Source organism: Ammospiza nelsoni, chromosome 1, assembly GCF_027579445.1.
Source record: "Ammospiza nelsoni isolate bAmmNel1 chromosome 1, bAmmNel1.pri, whole genome shotgun sequence".
Lineage (NCBI taxonomy): Eukaryota > Metazoa > Chordata > Aves > Passeriformes > Passerellidae > Ammospiza > Ammospiza nelsoni.
The window spans coordinates 36,646,996-36,666,779 of record NC_080633.1 but is presented as its reverse complement, the minus strand read 5'-3'; the positions used below and the strand labels follow the sequence as shown (position 1 = coordinate 36,666,779).

The window sequence follows — 19,784 nt, the reverse complement described above, 5'->3', positions numbered from 1 at the left end:
TCCTTTTGCTTTTGCAGTAAAGAATGGGAAGAACTATTTGTAAACAACAATTACTTGGCATCTATACGGCTGAAGGGGATTAATGGGCAGCTGAGAAGCAGCAGGTTCCGTAGTGTTTGCTGGAAGGTAAGAAGAGAAAATATTTATTTACAGTTTGTGGTTGCAATATATCAACACATTACCTGATGCGCTGGAAGATTATTGATGCAAAGAATCATGAATTTTCCAAGAGACTTCATCCCAATGTTTTTCTACTCGTTTTTATAATTCATTGGACATTTGCTAACCACATCAAATTGCTTTAAAGCTGAATTGCAGTTAATAGCAAAAGAATCCTAGGAAAGTGTATCTTTGTGCTGGTGATATGTTTAGAATTGAGTGCCATGCAGCCATCTCTCCTCTCAGTATCTGTGCAGCGAAGTCATGCACTGGAAATAGATAGGAAGTTAGTCTAAAAAATTATGGTTTTGTGGAATTTGGGACTGCTTTAAAATCAGTCTGATGCTTCTGCTATCTGGTTTTCCCAGTGAAATGAGAAAGTGAAGATCAATCCCTCTTGTAAGGACTGGATGAAGAGGGAAGCAAGGTCTTACAAAAGCACAAGAGCTCCTTGGGAGTTATTTGGTGGTTTGTTTTAAAGTAGCAGGGAAAGGAAGAGAGAAAGAAAGCAAGGTAATACAGGGTAGCTCTCTAAAGTCCAAACAAATTTTTTACAATGACATCAAGTCTTCTGTTGTGCACTATCTATTATCTACTAGAAAATTTTTCTAGTAGAATTACTGTGTGTTAATGCTGATCATTTAAATTACTTCATTTGGAATTTCTGAACCATCATTTTGGCACAGAGACCTATAAAAAGAAATTTAAAATACTCCTTTTATATGAATGAAAGAAAGTTTGAAAATTGAAATATATGTAGCATTGAACTAGTTTAAAGTTAATGAAAATATTTTATTCAGCAAGCCCAGTGAATATATGCCACCTGCATTGTTTTACCAGTTTGCTTCTTTTTAAGTCTCTAAATTAGAAGGCCATAACTCAAAGCTCTGAACTAACACAAACAACAAGTCCTTCTCTATCTACCAATTAAATCAAGGAGTGGTTTTATTTTAGAAATAAGGCAAGGCTTATTTGCTTGTCCCAATATGCATTAGGGTTCTGTTGTTAAATTCTGAAATTTAGGAATGATTTGTCAGTACTTCTGTTTGTCAGTATTACTGTTTCTTAACACTTTACAATGTGCAAATAAAAACATTGAAAAAGCAAGAAAATACTGGGGTTTTTCCTTGCTTCAAATGCAATTAAATAGTATTTTGCACTGCATGTTTCTTTCTAAGCCTTTTCAAAGAGACATGAAAAAACTGAGATGTAAGCTTTCTCAAGGACTTTCTGCAAAACTGCCTCTCTTAGCTGTCTTGCAGAATTCCAGAGCATGTTGCAATTCTCACATTGGGTATATCCCTCGGTGCTTAGGTCCTGCTCTGCATTTGTGTTTTGTTTTAAGCATGTTGCATTAGGTCATCAGTGCTACATAAATAGCTTCAAATTTTGTATCTTTTTTTTAACATCTTTGCATATTATTTCTGCCTTGGAAGTCACCATCAACTTTACTGTAGCTGTAACAGTTTACAAAGCTTGAGTTCATGGCTTCAGTTGACTTTAATGCTTAATTTTGCCCTATAGAACTGCTGTTGTTCCTAGCTATTTATTTATGGACTAGAAAGCGCTGAAACCAGAAATATTTATAGCTGTTTTCTTTCTCTTTCTTTATGGGGTGGTTTATGCTGTCTGATAGGATTTATATGGAAAGCTGTGCAAAACTGATGAAACTTAATGAATTTATTTTGTTTTGCTAATAGCTATTTCTGGACGTTCTACCACAAGATAGAAGTCAATGGATTAAAACCACTTCAGACTTAAGAACTTCTTACAGTAAGATCAAAGAAATTGTAAGTTGGTACAAAATAGGTTCTCATACTTTGGCATAGATATTAACATTTATAGCATAACACGAGAGGATCTGATTTTTTTTTTCCTGTTTTTGTCTAGCACATTACAAACCCTCGGAAAGCAGGACAGCAAGATCTGATAATCAACAACCCACTCTCTCAGGATGAAGGGGTAAGTTAACCCAACACTTGCTACTAAAGTTCTCATCTTTGTGATACTGACACAAGTGAGTTCTTGCTGAAGCAGGCAAAATGGCAGATGGTAAAATCTCCCTCCTAAATGTCCAAACTGACTTGTGTTAACAGTTGTTCCACATGTTCTGCTGGACAGCTGGAAATGCTCATTTCCAAGTTCATATTCTGATTTTTAGGGCTTAATTCAGGGAAGGCTGTGGTAAAAAAAAAAATCACTGCTGGACTGTATTTAACTGATGCGCTTTTTTATCTCTGTATGTTTTCATTTTATACATCAAATAGCTCTAGTTTAAGAAGTGTTCAAACAGTCAATATGAGGTGAATGCTGTTAACAGAACAATGAAATACGTTCCTCCGGAAGATTGTTCAGCCTTGGACAGTTTTTTTACTGCATTTTGTTATACCTGAAAAGCTTTTAAGAATTTTATAGCACATATCTTTAACCTTTTCTATTAATTATGTTACCATTGTTACCATCAAAATTCTTTTTTTTTTTTCAATTTTTTAAAATAACTTAATGCAATGAAAATAAGTGGTTTGGCTGCACTTAAGAGATTTACACCTGAAAAGACTGTCTCAGATATCTCTGGTGATATTACTCCTGTTTTGTTCATAAACAGAAGCTCATACTTCATCTCTAGAGTGGTACTGTGCTCCTTATTTAATTTAGAAGGAGAGAGCTCTGCAGCTGTTATGACTGTGCACATCATCAAACTATTCTTGTATCCATCTGGACAGAAAGTTGTGTCAAATGTAAAAGATTTAAAGCATTTCTGCTGTAGTTTGTGATTACACACAGTGGCTCAACCTGCTTTCTGCCTGTGGTGTCTTTCAGATATAGAAAACAAAGGTTAACATGTCAGAATATGTGGCAGGGGATTAATCTATAAAAGAAAGCCACTGACCAAATCAGACATAGGACTGAAGAACAAAGTGCCTTTGAGCCTCTGCTGTGACTGAATGTTACACCCATTTTGTGTCCTGATTTTTCCTTCCTTTCGCAATGCAGCTTCTGTTTGTATCCTCTGTTCTGATGGGCCAGGGTGGGAGCAGGAATAGGGAAGTTCCAAAATGTGGTCTAGCTGCAGGAAAAGAGTTGTGAATTAAAAACATACAGTGAGTACTCACTGTATGTGAGACATTATCAAAGATATAAATATTTTTGAAATCTAGATTTTTTCCCAAGTTGTAGCACAAATATAGCAACTAATTAACATGGGGTTTTGTTATTTTACTTCCCTCCCCATAGATAGCATTAATTTACTTTCTCTTTTCATTCTGTGGAGCATAAGCCACCATGGGAAAAAATTACCAGGAGGCCAGAAATTGTGGAAGTATGATACAGACTCTGTGCTGTATTTCATTGACTGGTGCTGCTGCTATCTGAAAACTTACCTAACCCACATGAAGGCTGCTATAACTTTTGCTCAATCTGTATTTTGATCAAGCTACCATCCCTTTACAATAAATAATAGTTTCCAATACTTTTTCTGGAGCATACAATTTCTGACTTCTTTCCTGTTAGCTTTTACAACATATTTGTAAGCAGGGCATGGAAACAAAAGAGAAACCATGGAAATGGTCGTAAGCATAGCTACAGAGGAAGCTAAGCCTACTTCAGATTCTTTTTTTTTAGTATTTTTTATTTTGATAGTGAGCTTTAAATACTCTGACTTTTCCTATCATAATGTTTTTTAGAATGGCCAGTCTTGGTCTTCAGAGTGGATTAGAATGATGATGTTTTCATAATAGGTATTTGATTATCATTCACTCCTTATATGATTTTGTCTCCACTATAACAAACTAACTTACTCCCAAACAACTTCTTATTATGGATATTGCTGCAACTTCCAGTTAAAGTCCATACATCCATAGAAGAGGTATGGTACAGTCCAGTGATACAGACCTTTTTCCTCACATGAACAACTGGATTTTTTCCAGTTGAATTGCTGGTTCTGATAAGTTTGACTTTACTCTGCCATTCTAAATATTCTTCCTGGAACCCAAACAAGTAACTCATAAACCTGCAGCCATCCATTGAGCAAATGCCATGAGCCTAGGACAAGGATCCAGGAATTTGAATGCTTCTATTTCTGATCCACACTGACTTTCTCAGATATGTTGTGCTGATCACCAACATTCTTTATCTCCCATAAAATACTGATATACCTGTCTGCCAGGAATGTTGAGGATTAATTTGTCAATATTTGTACAGTGCTTTGCAGTACTTTGTAGTTTAAAAGCCTTAAGTATTAGTAGAAGTCTGGTTTCATACAATTATTTTTTCTTATTTCAGAGTCTTTGGAATAAATTTTTCCAGGATAAAGAGCTTCGAGCAATGATTGAACAAGATGTGACGAGAACGTATGTAGATATTTAAGAGAAATTTCTATATGTAAATTTATATTCTGCATTTTTATGTGGTATATATTATATTGTGTTTTCTTGACTTTGGTTAGTGTAACTGTCAGGTTTGTTGAACATGAATGTGTGGAAACATACATTAAATGTATAAAAATACAACTTACATGGAGTAAAAAATGAGACAATTTAGCTGAACATTAAATCCCGGAGATTTGTTGGTATCATTGAAGAAAAGCTCTTCTAAATTAAGATATTAGGAAGTGTGCTACTTGTGAAATTTAATGTAGTTTTCTACATGAAGCAAAGAGAACATAAGAGAAGCTGAAAGGTCTTTTAACTAAATTATGATCATAATGAAAGATCGCACAGATTACTTTCCTAATTCTCAACACTTAATACAATCAATAATAAAAAAGCAGTTTGTAATTAGTAAGGGAAATGTCACTCATGTATAGAAGTTGAGAGGTTCTATTTTTATTTATCACTATTCTAGCTTTATTTGTCATATATGCCTTTTAAAATTTGTCCTGATATTACTATGACTATGTTTTCATCTTATTAGCCCTTATGTCATTCCTGTTTAGAAACTTGTTTGAGTTAGAACACTCAGTTCCTGAAAATATTTCTTTTCAGAGTGCAAGCACTGAGTAATGTGTAAATATAATTAAATTCAATTACTGTTTTGCTACCATGTGATATTTTACTGTATTGCAAATATTTTTCTTTATAACTTGAAAAAAAGTGATGATAGTCGTAGATTCTGCAAATCCCAAGCTTACACATTTTCATTTACAGGAACCAAGTCATGCAGAAGAAATCATTGCAGTCTGGTTTTCGAATATTTTACATGTCCGTCCCTAGACCCATTCTTGAATGTATTTTGCCATGAGATGTATAATTAAAATCTGAGTATACTTTCATGTGCATTCTCACAACAGATGGTATTTTTTGTTTGTTAGAGGAAACAGTTCAGGATGTTCTAAGATTAAAATATATATGTATCTAAACTATAATTGGAGAATGAAAAGTTTTATGGAGGTTATGGTGGATGTAAGATTATTATTTAAATATCTATGTATATACACACAAATTCCAGGCTCTCACTGTGGCAAATGGCAAAGTAATATTCACTAATATCATTAATAGTGTCTCAAAAAATTTTCATTAATGCATTTATACAAAATGACATCAACCTGAAACAACAGTAGTATATATTGTGCCATCAATAACAAAATAAGTCAAGCAACGAAAAAGCAAAATTTATCAGTGACATGAATGCATTTGATAATGTACATGCATTTTATATGTACATTTTTTTGTCTAATCATAAAACATAGTATGCATTTTTACATAACCTTATGTATCTATTTATAAACTATAATTATTTTAAGAAGCAATAAGTTCTTCATTCTGTGGCTTTAGAATGTAATAACCCTCTCTTTTTATTTACATTTTTTAAATAAATCCCGGGAGTTAGAATTTTAAAAGTTTAAAATTCATCATTAGTTTACAATGCTTTTTATTAAAGGTTAAAATAATTATTGCATTCAATTTCCATAATCACTACTTTCTAGCTGCTGTTTCTTATTTAATGAATGTTTTTATATTCTTTGTCATCTAGTTCAGTCCTCCATCATCCCACTGCATCAAGTGTATAATGCTGTAGAGAATGATACTAACTGCACACAGAGTAGCAAACCAGAGTTCCAGCTATCAAAGCAGTAAAAAAATTACTCTATAATGCTTTTGTTAGAATTCCCTGAAGTGTGGTAACAATAAACAAGAAAAGCAGCTAGAATTAGGTTCCTAAAATTGGTATTGTTTTAAACTCTTTTAAACTTCAGGATTTTGCTGTCTGAAGGCAGCTGTAATAAAGTTTGTTCATGTGTGTCTGTGTGTTTGTTCCTATGTATTTTGAGAATCCTTATCTCACCTAATTATTGGGTCTGTGAAGCCCAAATAATGTCAGCTGGGTTAATCATGCTGTAGAGCCTGTGTACCTGTAGAGCTCTAGGACACAAATCATCTCTTCCTAAAGTGTAAATACAGTTTTTGTCTGATGAAACACACTGGAGAGGTTCAGTTTTCTTCAGTAATTATAAAAGGCTCCTAGCTCACCAGTATCTAACAAAAGTTCAGTTTCCTAAAGTCAGGTGATAGAAATCCAGTCCATAATGTCTACATAAAAATAACAACTTCCAATATTTGCAAGTAGGAAAGGATATTCTTAAGTTAGTCCCATCTCATTAGTGATCAATATTTTGAAATTTTCTTTTAATATTCTGCAGGAATATAAATCAGCAGATTGGCAGATGCAAAAGCATTTAACACAAATTAAAATAGCAGGTCCCTTGTTGACATCACAGTGTACATCTACTGTGATCTACATTTCTGGGTTGGAAATGGCTAGATTTCATTACCCTCTTTCTCTCTCCAGTATTTTAAGAAACTAAAATGCCTAGGGGGCATTCCCTGTAGACAGATCAAGTCAATATTGCCTCTTTTGTAGTAGTACTTTTATATATCAGTCTACTTAGTTTCTGCTTCAGGAGTAACAGTCACAGTTTAGGATGATGGAAGGTGTGTGAAGATGAGTAGTGGTGGTTGCTGGGGTTCCAAACTCTCCATTCCCCAAATAAGAAAAAAATTATTTTAAAAATTGCCAACATCAAAACAGCAGTGGAAAAGCCACTGGAGAGCTACATCTTCCCTAAGTATGTGGAAGAGATGGTAAGGAACAGCAATCCATTGATTATGATCCCCATTTCTGTCTGCCACCAAATCTGTTTTGTGCATCCATTTATTTGTTTACCAGCCTGGTTCTTCAAATTTCTGTGTCAAATTCTGGCTGCTTGTGGTGCAGGCACCCCTAAATCAGCCAAAGAAGTATTTTAAAAAGCTATATCTGACTCAGGCTGGTCTTCACTTTTAGAATGCCGGGATCTGAATGCACCATTGTTTCATTGCAGAGTTGTGGTAAAACAGTTTAGGAAAATTCCCATGTTCTTAATGCAGGCTTTCTCAGAGATGTAATTAAATGTAATAGTCTCATGTTCATGAAAATATTCTTACCTTGCTGATTTGAGGATACTGTATTTCTTAAAACAGAGCTTTAATCATAAAATGACATTTTCCGTAAAAATCCTCCCTGAACTGATAGTTCCCTCATGATCTCTTCTATTTACATTTACTATAATTAATACTTCAGCCAGCTTATTCCTGAGTTCGTTATTATCCTTTCTGTTACAATCTCTGATATTACTAGATCCTCACAGATATCTCTGTGTATTTTTGAGTTTTCTTTATTAGTCTTCTGTTCCTAAACTTCATAGGGCAGGCCTGAATGACAGTCCTTCAGAAATAATCTCTTCAAACCCCTAAATTATGTCAATTGCCATCTGCTGTAATGCACTTTTGGTCTCAGCTGTGTCCTTCCTTTACAGTAATGTGATTAGTACAAGTGCATACAAGTTTCCAAATGTTGGTCTTAACATTACCTCCAGCAGGTGCCAGGAGAACGTTACACCTCTCATCCCAGTGCCTCTCTCAGGACTTCAGCATCACTGTGTTTAAGCCACAGTGTCTTCTCTGCCTTGGCTCTTGATTCAGCTCCTTCGTCCAAGGACTTCAAAGCACTTTCCTAGCCTTAATTAGTTCTGATTCTGTGCTTGCCTGTCATCACCTCTGTGAGATGACCACAGTGATTAGCAATGTTAATAGTCTTATCTGAAGTAATTTGTTCTAATTTCCTATATTGTTTCTCTGTGACAGGCTTTACAATAGCCTTAAATATATCTGGTCTAAAGTATAACATTGTAGCTCAGACCTGGGAAACTTGTTTGAAGAAATCTTATTTCAAACCATCTGATTTAATTCTAAAACTGACTATAATACAACCTTATTTCAGCACTCTAGCTTGAGGCCTACTTTTGCTGTCCTTTTTAAGTATTCTTCTGCTTTTCTTTGTCCAACTTTACCATTTCCTTTCTTTTCAGTATTCTACCTTTTCAGATTTTATTTTTTTGCTGTGTATTTTATATTGCTCTGTATGGCTGTGGAGCCATGTGGTTTGGGGCATTTGCTTTATGAAACATTTTTTGCCATCTAGTTACTTCTTCAGTAGCAATGAAAACACCTTTGCTTGTGCACTTATTCTAATTTTAACTAGGTCCTGCATAACTATTCTATTTCCTACCTCCAACAGTCAAGGAGCAGGGTGCACAGGTGAGAGTTGCTTCAGAGTAGTTACAGACTGGTAATATTTATATTTTCCAGTATAAATTTAACAGGATTTTTCCAAAAGCCTTTTTTCCTTATTCTCACACATGTTCCACTTCATTCTGGTTCACTTAGGATATTTGCCCAGACAGATTTTTTTATAACTGTAAGTTTATTTGTAATAGCTGTTAAAGACAGTGAGATGTCTAATTGTGTTGTATTGCAACAGATACCAGTAAGATATTCTCAATTTTAGGATACTGGTTTTCATGTCAATTATGAGATATTTAAATAATCTTGTCATTAAATGATAATATTTTTTTCAAATATTAAAGAAATACAGAACACTTGTGTATGCGTGTCATCTGACATACTCCAATCCATTCTCCCATTTCTTCCATTGTATTTCATTCTTGCAGATGTCTAGCTTTAATGAGATTAAAAGGGATTAGTTATTGAAATATAACTGTGATATCATCATACCTGTGTAGCAGACTGGTGGATATTAAAGAACAGTGTTCATCATTTCCGTTGCAAAACAAATGTAACAAATTGTTAGAAGTGTGTAACTCTAGCTGCAGAGAGCAGTGGGAAAGCAGACAAGGGAGATGCTCTTACCTAAAACCTCTTTTAGAAGACCAGCAACTAGCATTCTGTGCACTCTATTGTTTACCCTTGCTGTATTGCTTCATTTTCAGCTTTCCTGAAATGCAGTATTTCCAGCAAGAGAATGTAAGGAAGATTCTTACAGATGTTCTGTTCTGCTATGCCAGAGAAAATGAGCAGTTGCTTTATAAACAGGTAATGAAAATACTGTACAGGTGGCATTCATTGACTCAACATTTTCTATATGGTTTGACAATAATGTAGCTCTGTTGTATCTGAAGTTGTATTATAATGCTGAAGTAATCAAAGAGCTGCTTGTCAGCTGGTTGGTAAGTAAGCTCATTGAATAACATATGCTTTCTGCTCATAACACAGTACCTTAAGTTGTTTTCTTTAAGGTTGCTAAGTTTTCTAACTTTGAATTTCTTTGTAAACATCTTTTTCTTTGTCATTGGTTAAGAAAGAAAAAAACCAAAGAAAGCTTTTCTCTGCTTAGGTAAAGAAAGTACACATCAGGATTTAAAATGGCACTGAATAAACAAAAAGCATAGGATTTCTGAAATTTAGACCAAGTTTACTATTTTAAGTTTTATATAATATGTTAAGTTCTTCCCCGAAGTGCTAAACCCATGCAGTATTTTAGAGAAAAGATCTTTAACTAACCTTGTAGCACTCAAGTACAATGCAGCTGACAAAATCTTCTTGAGTGAAGAAGTAACTTTTACAGAGTTATTGAAGGAGAGTCTGCTCAAACCATTTTTGATAAAATGGTAAAGAAAGCCTAAGTTGCACTAAGTCTGCATCCACAGAGTTAGTAAGTTAATTAATTCAGCATTTGTTCTGAAGATTTTGAAGTAACTATAAACATGATATTGTATTCATATAGCAAGACCAATATGCAGAGTATCAATCAGAGCATATTTGTATTTGTTTCTTCACACAGTTATCTGTAGGCTGAGTAGAGACTGACAAACCGAGGGATACTCTGTGTGCTTGGACAAAGGATAAACTGTACAGGAGCCAACTTTAGGAAGATAGGAAGTTTGTCATGGCAAAAATACAGAGATTCAGTAAATGAAGATTTTTATAGATTGTTATAAATCTGTAAGATTTATAGATTGTAATAAAACAATCTATGCTTTCAGGCATGGTCGGTGACCACCCTGTCCTCAAGCCAGGGAATAGGGTTCTTTCATGGAAACAAAGGGCATATGAGTTGAAAGAACACTTACTTCTGAAAAATTTCTTAGAGATTATTTTAAAAAATGGACTATATAGCTCTCAAACATATGAAACATGTTATTTCTCATGTTTGACAGACAGTAAGCAAGGAATAGTTTGCATAAGAACAATAAAAATGAGATCTAGGAGCTGTGTTTTGAAGGGCACTTCTAAAAAAATTCTTAGCAGTATTCAGCCTCCTCTTTCTAGGCCAGAGTACTGATGGTGGGGAAATGGAAGAACACATTCCAGCTAATTTAGTCTATCATTTATTGAACAAGAATATTATTTTACTCTTTGATATGACTTAAAAGGACTTAATTACCCTCTGCTCATATTTAAAATCCTCTTGATTCCTTAGCAAGAAATAATACCTTTTTATATAGGGATGGAATATTTAGCCAGATCAAATTTAAAAAAAAAAAAAGCACTGCGTTTCATCACAAGCTGTTAAAGCTATTATTTTCTACTAGGTGACACCCCGTTTAACATAGACCATATTGTTAATAGTTATGGGATTTTATTGAATTAATGAGACTGTTATCATGTAGTAGAATGTCTTGCTGAGTTAATTGAAACTGCAGAGATTATATAAATGGTATTAATGAACTTTGACTGCCTGATGCCTCAGCTTTAATAAAGACTGCTTGGTGGGCTAAATGAACATAGGCAGATAAAAGAACAGGTTCAATTTTGTGAGCCTACAGGCTGTTGACAAAGAAAACTTCTTTACCTCTGTTTTCAACTAGTGTGCATCAGTAGTATGGTAGTTCCAGGAAGGGATTGCTACAGGATGAAGAGGAGAGGAAGTGCAGAAAATTAAATTAATGTGGATCATGAAAAACTGTTGATTTAACCTCTCAAAGTGTGTTCAGTATATCACCCAAGTCTTGCAGTGCTGTGCCATGTCCACAAAATAGTAAATTATAGTGGTTTTCCTCTCTTGTTGTAAACATGTGTTACTTTTATTAGGAGCTATGTTTTTTTCTTACCTCATTTTAAAAGAGTGGGTTTGTTTGGTTGGATTTCTTTAAAAATAATGCTCCTTTTAGCTTGTTACTAAGATCCTCCTTTTTAGTCCCCATGCTCCTCTCTTGCTAGAGAACTTTTTTTTCATGACCATCATTACCCTTCTCTGAATTAGCTGAAAATAAATGGTTTATAGGCAACAGGATATGCTTTTTCCTTCTTTTGTCAAATACCTAGCTAGTAGTCAGTCTCCCTGACGTAGTGTTTTTACCAGACTCATGCCCCACTTCCCATAATAATAATTTTCACTACAGCAAAGCCTAGCATATTTTTGAGAAAATGAAGGTTACCATTAATTTATCAGTAGCAGATAATCTCCAAGTTGTTGTCTCCACAGTGACCTGAATACAGAGCCCAGATTAAGGAGCTTGTCTTCATATGCAGTTTCCATCATGGGGACTGGTCCTGTTGTCATCCATGAGAATTCCTCTGTCTTACTTGTATGACCACATACAAAAGATACAATTGCCGTTAGAATGATAAAATTTGGCCAATGAATGAAGACTGATATTTTTGTCTGTCAGCATCTGTCCCTACCCAATGTTATCTTCCAAAATATTAGGAAGAAATTGTAGTTCCTTGACAATTTGCATACATACAGCATTCTATTGAAACTACTACATAGCATCAGCATTACAAGAAGCAATCAATAATGTTTGTTTAATATGCATGTATGCGTGCAGGTTGTCTTTGTAGGATTTCTGGGTTTTTTGGCCAGTGTGGAGGAACATTTTATTTGATGAGGAAAAACATATTTGTATCCCTAGTCTAATGGAGTAGAATGTTGTGGAACTGTATTACAGTTTTTAAAGGCAGAATCTTCCCTAGGATCACTGAATTTTTAAATAGCAGCTGTAAATGTAAAATCTAAAGAGAATAGTGTATTGTACTTAAGAAAATGTAAAATCTCCCCTTAAAGCTCTTCTGTAAGACTGGTGACAAAATTCTGCTCCAGTTACACTGGAATGAAATAGTGAAAATTAAGCTCAATCGCTAGGGTAACTATTGTCTGTTCATTATTTGATTGCCCTTAGAGAAGTCAATATAATTTTGAAATACATTGATTCACTTGTCATTGTAAGAATGCTATAATTCTGGTTTTCTTTCTAAACCATAGACTGTATTATGAAATCAATATTTTGTTGTAGCTGGGAAGTGTCATAAAATTATCTGAGCTCTGTCAACTTATTTATTAACACTAAAGAGTTTTAGTAAACTGTAGCATGGAAAAAATATGTGTATGCATATTACACTGGTAGCTTTTCTTGCCAAGCTAAAAATCTCTAAACATTTGAAGTACTCTTGTAACTGAAAGATCAGAGGTATCTTTTTGAAATCCTGATATTTCATTATCTTTTTGTTTTGGTTTTGTTATATGTGGGCAGCCACATTATGATTCTATTTTATTATGGAGTTGATATATTATTATGTTGGAAGAATGTGTGATGTGCTTTTATCTTTCATAACTAATTCTTATTTTATGTCCTCCTTCTTTTTCTTCTGCTTATATGTTTACAGCTTAGGTGGTAGTTTTTTTATATAGGCAAGTTTTCTGGCATTTCCATTTCTCCTATTTCATCTGTAGTATATCAGGGCGAATAAAAGATTAGATGTGGAACTGTTAATTAAGCAAGGGCCGTATGTGTGAAAGTACAACCCTAGTTATTTCAATCTTTTTGCCACTTATATATTGTCTAATCCTGGACCTTTCTCCTTTGATATGACTATAATATTTTAAGAAATCTAAACTTTACAATTTGTAATCTAACCCATTTGTGGTGTTTTACATCAGCTTCTGAAATCAAATGGATTTGGTTTATTTTGTTTTTCCTAACTGAATTTCTCACTAGGCTTCATCTTTTAAAATAGCCCCTAAAGGTTCAGAAATAGGAAGGGAAAGAAAACATCTGAACTTCAGCCCTGCCATTGAGGCTCTAACAGTCATCTCAGTCCTGAAAAAATTACAATTAAATTTCCTAGGCTTTCTGTTGATGGCATACAGAGAGATCATCAAAACTATTGTCAAAAACTGTGCATCCAAGCATACTCAAAATGGTGATGCAGAGAAGGTTTCCACATCTACCTCTCAGGTCAGTTGGGACTACTTAAGGAAAATCCCCATTACTTCCAATACAAGTTTAAGGGTTTTGGTAGTTAGTGGATGTGTTCAGTACATATGTAGCTGATAAGATAACTTGCTGGTGTTGAACACTTCTCAGGTGCTGTATGGAATATCAGCTGAGGTACCAGCAAAGCAGCAGGGCAACTTGCAAGCATGTAACACTTCCAGTGTTCATCTCTCTCCGTCACTGAGGGAATTGGAAAAACAAGTGCAGAGGCTTCCTACCTTGGAGCTGCACCTATTAAAAGTAGAACAGCTCAGGTCACCCATCAGCTGTCATGACTCCTGACAGCAACCTGAAATATTGATGTGCTTGTGGACCAGCGCCGGTGCTCCTTCTGCAGCAGGATAGATGAGATAGTCTACCTGGAACCCCTGTCTGCCCAGAGCACTCCCCTGAGCTGGGGCTGAGGCTCCACTAGATGAAATAGTTGCACCCTTGAACTGGAGCAGTCCTGGCAGCAGGTTCTTCTTCCTACAGCTGGGCAAGGACTCCATCCAGAGCCATGCCCAGCAGGGGTAGCCTGGGCACTTGGCATCAAACCCCTGCTGTAACTGGTGGTTTTGGGCAGAGGTCCGAAATTCCCTCCCCTTAGAGTGGTCCTTGTGCCCAGAGGCAGACAGACAGATCTCCATCCTTCATCCCACATCCCTTCCATCACCAAAGGACTCCCTTCCCTTCTTTTGGCTGATGCCTCCTCCAGCCTAGGGCCTTTGTAGCTCCTACCTGCTGTCCTAGTCCCAACACTGGGATCCCAGCTCTCCTGGGTGGCCCAGCCATGCTTCTGATGCCAGCCCAAGCCCTCAACTGCCCACCCATGTTTTTTGTTCTGATTCCTGCCTATTTCTGGTTTTTTCTGTCTCTTAATATAGATTACATATATAAGTAGTACTCTGCAATGGAACAGTACCAGGTCTTCTGTGCATCGTGTTTAATGAGTTTATTTTGAATATTGACATAACAACTTATGAGAAACTGAAAGAGAACTGTTAAACCGCAAAACCTCATTTTAATTCTTATGTCTTTAGAAATTAAAGTTTTGTTTTCTTTCCCAAATAGCTACCCTTGTCTCCTTTGGAGCCTACTCTTACACTTTTATCTATGGTTTTGGAACATTATAAAATACAAAATAATTTTACATTTTGCAATTTTTCTCTATTGCAGATCTCTGTACTGTAGATCATTATTATAATTATCATAAATAAAATTCATATTTATGAACACAGATCTTGAAGTAAACTGCCAGGTGCAGGGTTGCCTACCATTGCCAATTTGTTGTGTGTTGTGTTAGAAGAAGGGAGACTAACTTGTTTCTGTATATTCTAGAAGAATAAACACTTGGATTTAATCAGAATTTAAGATAAAAGCCATTGATTATGAAACTGTTCTGTTAACACTTTGAATGAATGTTCATGTTTTTAGTTAGTCTGCACCTAATATTGCTGTCTGCCTTATGCTGTGCATTAGGAGCTATTATATGACTGGAAAATCTAAATATACTTTTGCTTTTCCTTTTATGTTCAGGGCATGCACGAACTTCTAGCTCCCATTGTCTTTATCCTGCATTGTGACCACCAGGCTTTTTCACATGCCAGTGAAGCTGCACAACCAAGGCAAGCATTGTGTTTTATTTGTATAAAAAGCGTCTTTCTTTAAAAAATAAGTTGGCTGAACTATAGCTTATAAATATGTGCTCCATAATTCTTTGTTTATAATTCATAAATTAATATCAGAAATCAATGCATCCTTGTGCTTTGATGGGAATGTCCTTATTTCATCTTTCCTACTGCAGCTTCTGAGATTTAGACATTGGCCTCATCACAGACACTGGCTGGTGAAAAAATAGGGAGACAAGAAATCTAAGGAAAACCTTAATCTCAAAGCTTACATACTTACCTGTTGTTCTACCTCATCCTTATTGCCAGAAGTTGTTTTGTTTTTGTCACTGCAGAGAGTAGACAGATCAGTGAGCTCCACTCATAGAGTAGACATCTTACCACCAACTCTCTTTCCTCATATCTTAAAAGGAGAAATAATAATTGAAGACAAATTTTTGGGATTGATATTTCTTTCATCACCTGCAGTGTTGCAGTTGGATATCCAACTATTCTTTGACTGGGTAGTAATATTATGTTTACCTATTGATCCTCCATTTCATTCAAAAGTGTGTATGTGTGTATGCATGCAGTCATACTCATACATATAAAATATTGCATCAAATGGTTGTCTGCTTTTATTCGTGCCCCATATGTAAGGCTTTAGTTTTTATTAAAAAAGAAAAAAGAAACGAGTTTCATTCTTGTGATATTTGGGACATTTTGTTTGGTTTTTTGCACACTGGAGTCCAGCAGTGAATAAAAGCTAATTTAATTATGTGTGCAATATCATATAACCTCTGTAGGTACCCTGCAATGTGACTGCCCAAAGGGAGTTAAGCATTAAGATGATTATCTACAAGTGTGTGCTTTTATTCAATGTCTGTCCTTAGATATCCTAAAATTACCTAGAAGATGCTCTTCAGTGCTAAACAACTTAAAATAACCATGTGTTATGTACAGCATTCTGTTCCATCCCCACCGAAAAAGTAGAGCTATGCAGCAAAGTAGATGGAAAAGAGGTGCTGTCACTGATTAATTGCTGTTAAAGTACAATAAAAATACAGGCTATTAAAACAAAATAAATTAATGTTTTGATACTGCATATTTGACCAGTAACTATTTTTTTTTGTTTAGGATAAACAGTGATAGATTGTGCAGCAATCAATTATTCTAGATCAAGCATATTCAAATAATACATTGTGACATTCAGTAATTTGTTACTTGGAATAATTAGATGGTTACTTCATTGTAGTGCAGACAAGGCAGCTAATTTGTTTTTGATCTTTATAAAAAGGAAAGACTTCATTTGTTCAATGGAGTTGCTCTTTTTAATTAAAAAGGCTAGTTTTCTCATTTGCACTTTATATGAAAGTTGGCTTATAAATACATAATACTACATGGAGAATGCTGACCAAAAATAAACATTCACATTTGGATTGTTCACTGTTGCCTTTTGCAGTGAGGAAATGAAAGTTCTTTTGAATCCTGAATATCTGGAACATGATGCCTAGTAAGTTTTAACAAGTTTCTGTACATTTAATTTGCTCTTATTTGTAATTGACACCATTGTTTAACACCAAGTTTCTGGGTTGTTCCCTTTCAGTGCAATGTTCACACGTCTTATGAAAACAGCAGAACATTGGTTTTCAACTTTTGAACATGACAGTCAGAAGGTAAATATTGCTTTCAAATTTACTTAGTGTTTTTAAGCAAATGTGATTTTAATATGATTGATGTTCTTTAAAGCCAGCTAGACATCTCTTAACTTGGTTAAAGCAGTCTCAAACAAGTTTACAGTCTTTAAAGGTTCTTCAGAATTTGGTCATAAACACTTGTGGAATGTCTTCAGGTGAGAGTTTCTATCTGTTGAAAGATCTCGAGTTAATCAAAAGCCAAGTGTACAGACACAGATTTTTCTGTACATAAGTGATGTCCTTGCATAGCATTTGAAAGAGGGCCTGTTACAGGCACTTCTGTGTGCCAAAAACCTGTGCAAATGTTACTTTAAATAAATGCCCGTAGGTAAAGTATTGAGGCATTAATTATTTTCAGCTATTTACAAACAATTTGCTTTGAAACCAAAACTTTACCCGTAGACTGTCTATCAAATGTCAGGGTGTATCTTTCCTTGACTTAATCACTCCATTTCCTTCATTTTTTTTCTTAACCTTAGGACATTCAAACAGGAAATGTCTGTGCCTTCAGATCTCTGGTGTATCTGTATGGACATTACTGACTTTATTATGTTGCTGCTTTCACAAAAAAGCTTGTGCAGTGTTCTAAGTTTAGTTTTACAGAACCCTCCTTTGCAGGGACCTTCTAGAGACCATCTAGTCCTTGCCTGAATTTTTTCATTCATGGCAGAAAGGACAATTCCCTCAGTCAGTTGCTCAAGATTTCCTGTGGCAACCTTCTTTTCTTGTCTCTTTCCATCTTCATGTTTCTCTTTTATTTTTAGTTCAGGAAAATTATTTGTGTGATGGAGCGTATGTGTGGAGGCTCTAGCAAAATACTATTAACAGCGTTATGGGTATTGCCAAGGCTTTCAGTGTATTGTATCCTAAAAGAGTTGGTGTCCCAGCTTAGTTTCAGTTTGATTCACTTCACTATTTTTCACATGGAACATGGGGAGAATATCTAGAGTTAACAAAAACTTCATGAGAATTCATTTGGTTATGGATGTCCATATGTGTGCACCTAAACCTATACTTGCAAACTGTAATTAGGGAGTACTGGTTTGAATGGTGGTTTTGTCAGTCTAATGAAGTGAAAGTTGTTCACCGAAGACTCATTTAAAACCATCTATTTCCTTTAAATATTTAAAATATTATATATTTTATCAGATATGGAGCATTGGTGTCTTAGCCTAAACTGTCTACAGTTATAAATTATTTGGATTTTTATATAATTTCAGTAGCTAGGGACAAAGCATATGAGATACAAATTTTATGAAGTTACTACATAGGCACTTTTATTTCAAAAACAAGGCTGTGAGATATGTTTCTCTGAGTGTAGCTTTTCAAAATTCAGTGTATTCAAATGTATTTGTTCCAGTTTGCATGACAGAGGTGGTAAAGTCTGAGGTTCAATTTTATTCCAGAAAATAAATAGGTCTGCCTACAGATTTGCAGTGATTGGGTAGAAGGTGAAAATTTACATTGCCCTTTGCAGTCCTTTCATGGCATAAAAAATTAACAGAGCACAGTGAATGGATTAATATCTAGTTGTTTGTTTTTGTTCTTTGCAAACATGTATAATCTTTAATAATCCTTTCTTGTACATATGCCTTTTACAATCGTGACTTTGAGGGTTAGCTACATAGTAAAGTGTGAATCTTCACAAAGGAAGCAATGAAATTGTGTGCTCTGAAAGACATGTTACATTTTACAGCCTCTAACAGTTGTTTCCATTACTCCCAATTGCCATTAGAGGAGCTTCTCCAGCTACTCCATTCCCTAGTGGTTAATGAGAGAAATCTGTCCTCAGTTTATACTTGTACTATGTCCTAGCCTCTCTTTACTGCTGTAGCATTTGTTTCCTAGATGCATGAATATATAAATTGTATTAGTATCAACTACCAGCCATTCCAGTTCGTGTTCTGGTAGATAATGTTTTGTGACAGCACTTGGTGACTCTGTTCCTAATACTTTGCTGAAGTTTTCAGCTGCATTTCACTAGTATTCATATTTAAACTGTTCTTAGAGGTGAATCTGGTGCTCTCCTATAAACAATACAGCACGTTCTGAGCCATCTCTCATTTTTTCTTTCTATTGTGAACCACATTCTTTTAGTATTGAACATTTATTTTTCATAGATGTTAGTTAGTAATAGATGACTAAACACATGCACTCAAATCTTTTTGCAAGACCTGAAGGCTTACAAAAAGAAAATGTGTGTTTTCTCTCACATGGCAGATAATAATGTAGTGAGTATGAGCAGGAGCACAGTATTGTGTTGTCCACTTGGCTTAGGCACAAGCACTGTGAATCATTTCCAGTTAAACATTTTGGCGGCTTAGTTTTATTAGTTTATTTGAGCATCTTTCTGTTTGGGCTGTTTGTTTCACACCAGCTATGTGATTTTTGGAGCAATTTCAACTGACTAGAGGTATTGTCATTTTCTCCACCAAATTGCATGAGAGGAGAAAACAGACATGACTTTGTTGCACTCTAGTCTTCCACCGAGCTTCTTGGTGGAGTACACGGAATCAGGAGGCATGGACAGGCAAGGCTGAGATATTGGCTGCAGCTGCTGCCTCACAGATTCTGTCATGCCTTGAAGATTTCTGTTAATAGGGTTAATTTCTGAGATGCTGATAAACTGCATTTTGATGGATACCATTTACTTATCTCCTGCTTTTAGAAAAGGCAAGCCAGCTTATACTATTGGATACACTTAGCCATGTTTGATAGTCAGTCAGTCTGACAGTCAGCAATGTGTCAGTGCTGCATTATGCCAAGGTGCACAAATGCTGCAAGTGA

At 35.2% G+C, this 19,784-nt stretch overlaps 1 protein-coding gene across 6 annotated transcripts in view; it reads left to right on the top strand.

Annotated features, from left to right (window-relative positions):
* The window catches only part of TBC1D5 (TBC1 domain family member 5), a 316,432-nt gene that overhangs the window by 173,496 nt on the left and 123,152 nt on the right, over positions 1–19,784 (top strand). For all 6 annotated transcript variants that reach the window (XM_059470481.1, XM_059470490.1, XM_059470498.1 and 3 more), the window contains 8 exons: positions 18–126; positions 1,860–1,949; positions 2,050–2,121; positions 4,441–4,508; positions 9,425–9,527; positions 15,230–15,318; positions 16,763–16,813; positions 16,907–16,976. In XM_059470481.1, the coding sequence (XP_059326464.1) occupies positions 18–126; positions 1,860–1,949; positions 2,050–2,121; positions 4,441–4,508; positions 9,425–9,527; positions 15,230–15,318; positions 16,763–16,813; positions 16,907–16,976 (652 nt within the window). The remainder of the gene's footprint in view (positions 1–17; positions 127–1,859; positions 1,950–2,049; positions 2,122–4,440; positions 4,509–9,424; positions 9,528–15,229; positions 15,319–16,762; positions 16,814–16,906; positions 16,977–19,784) is intronic.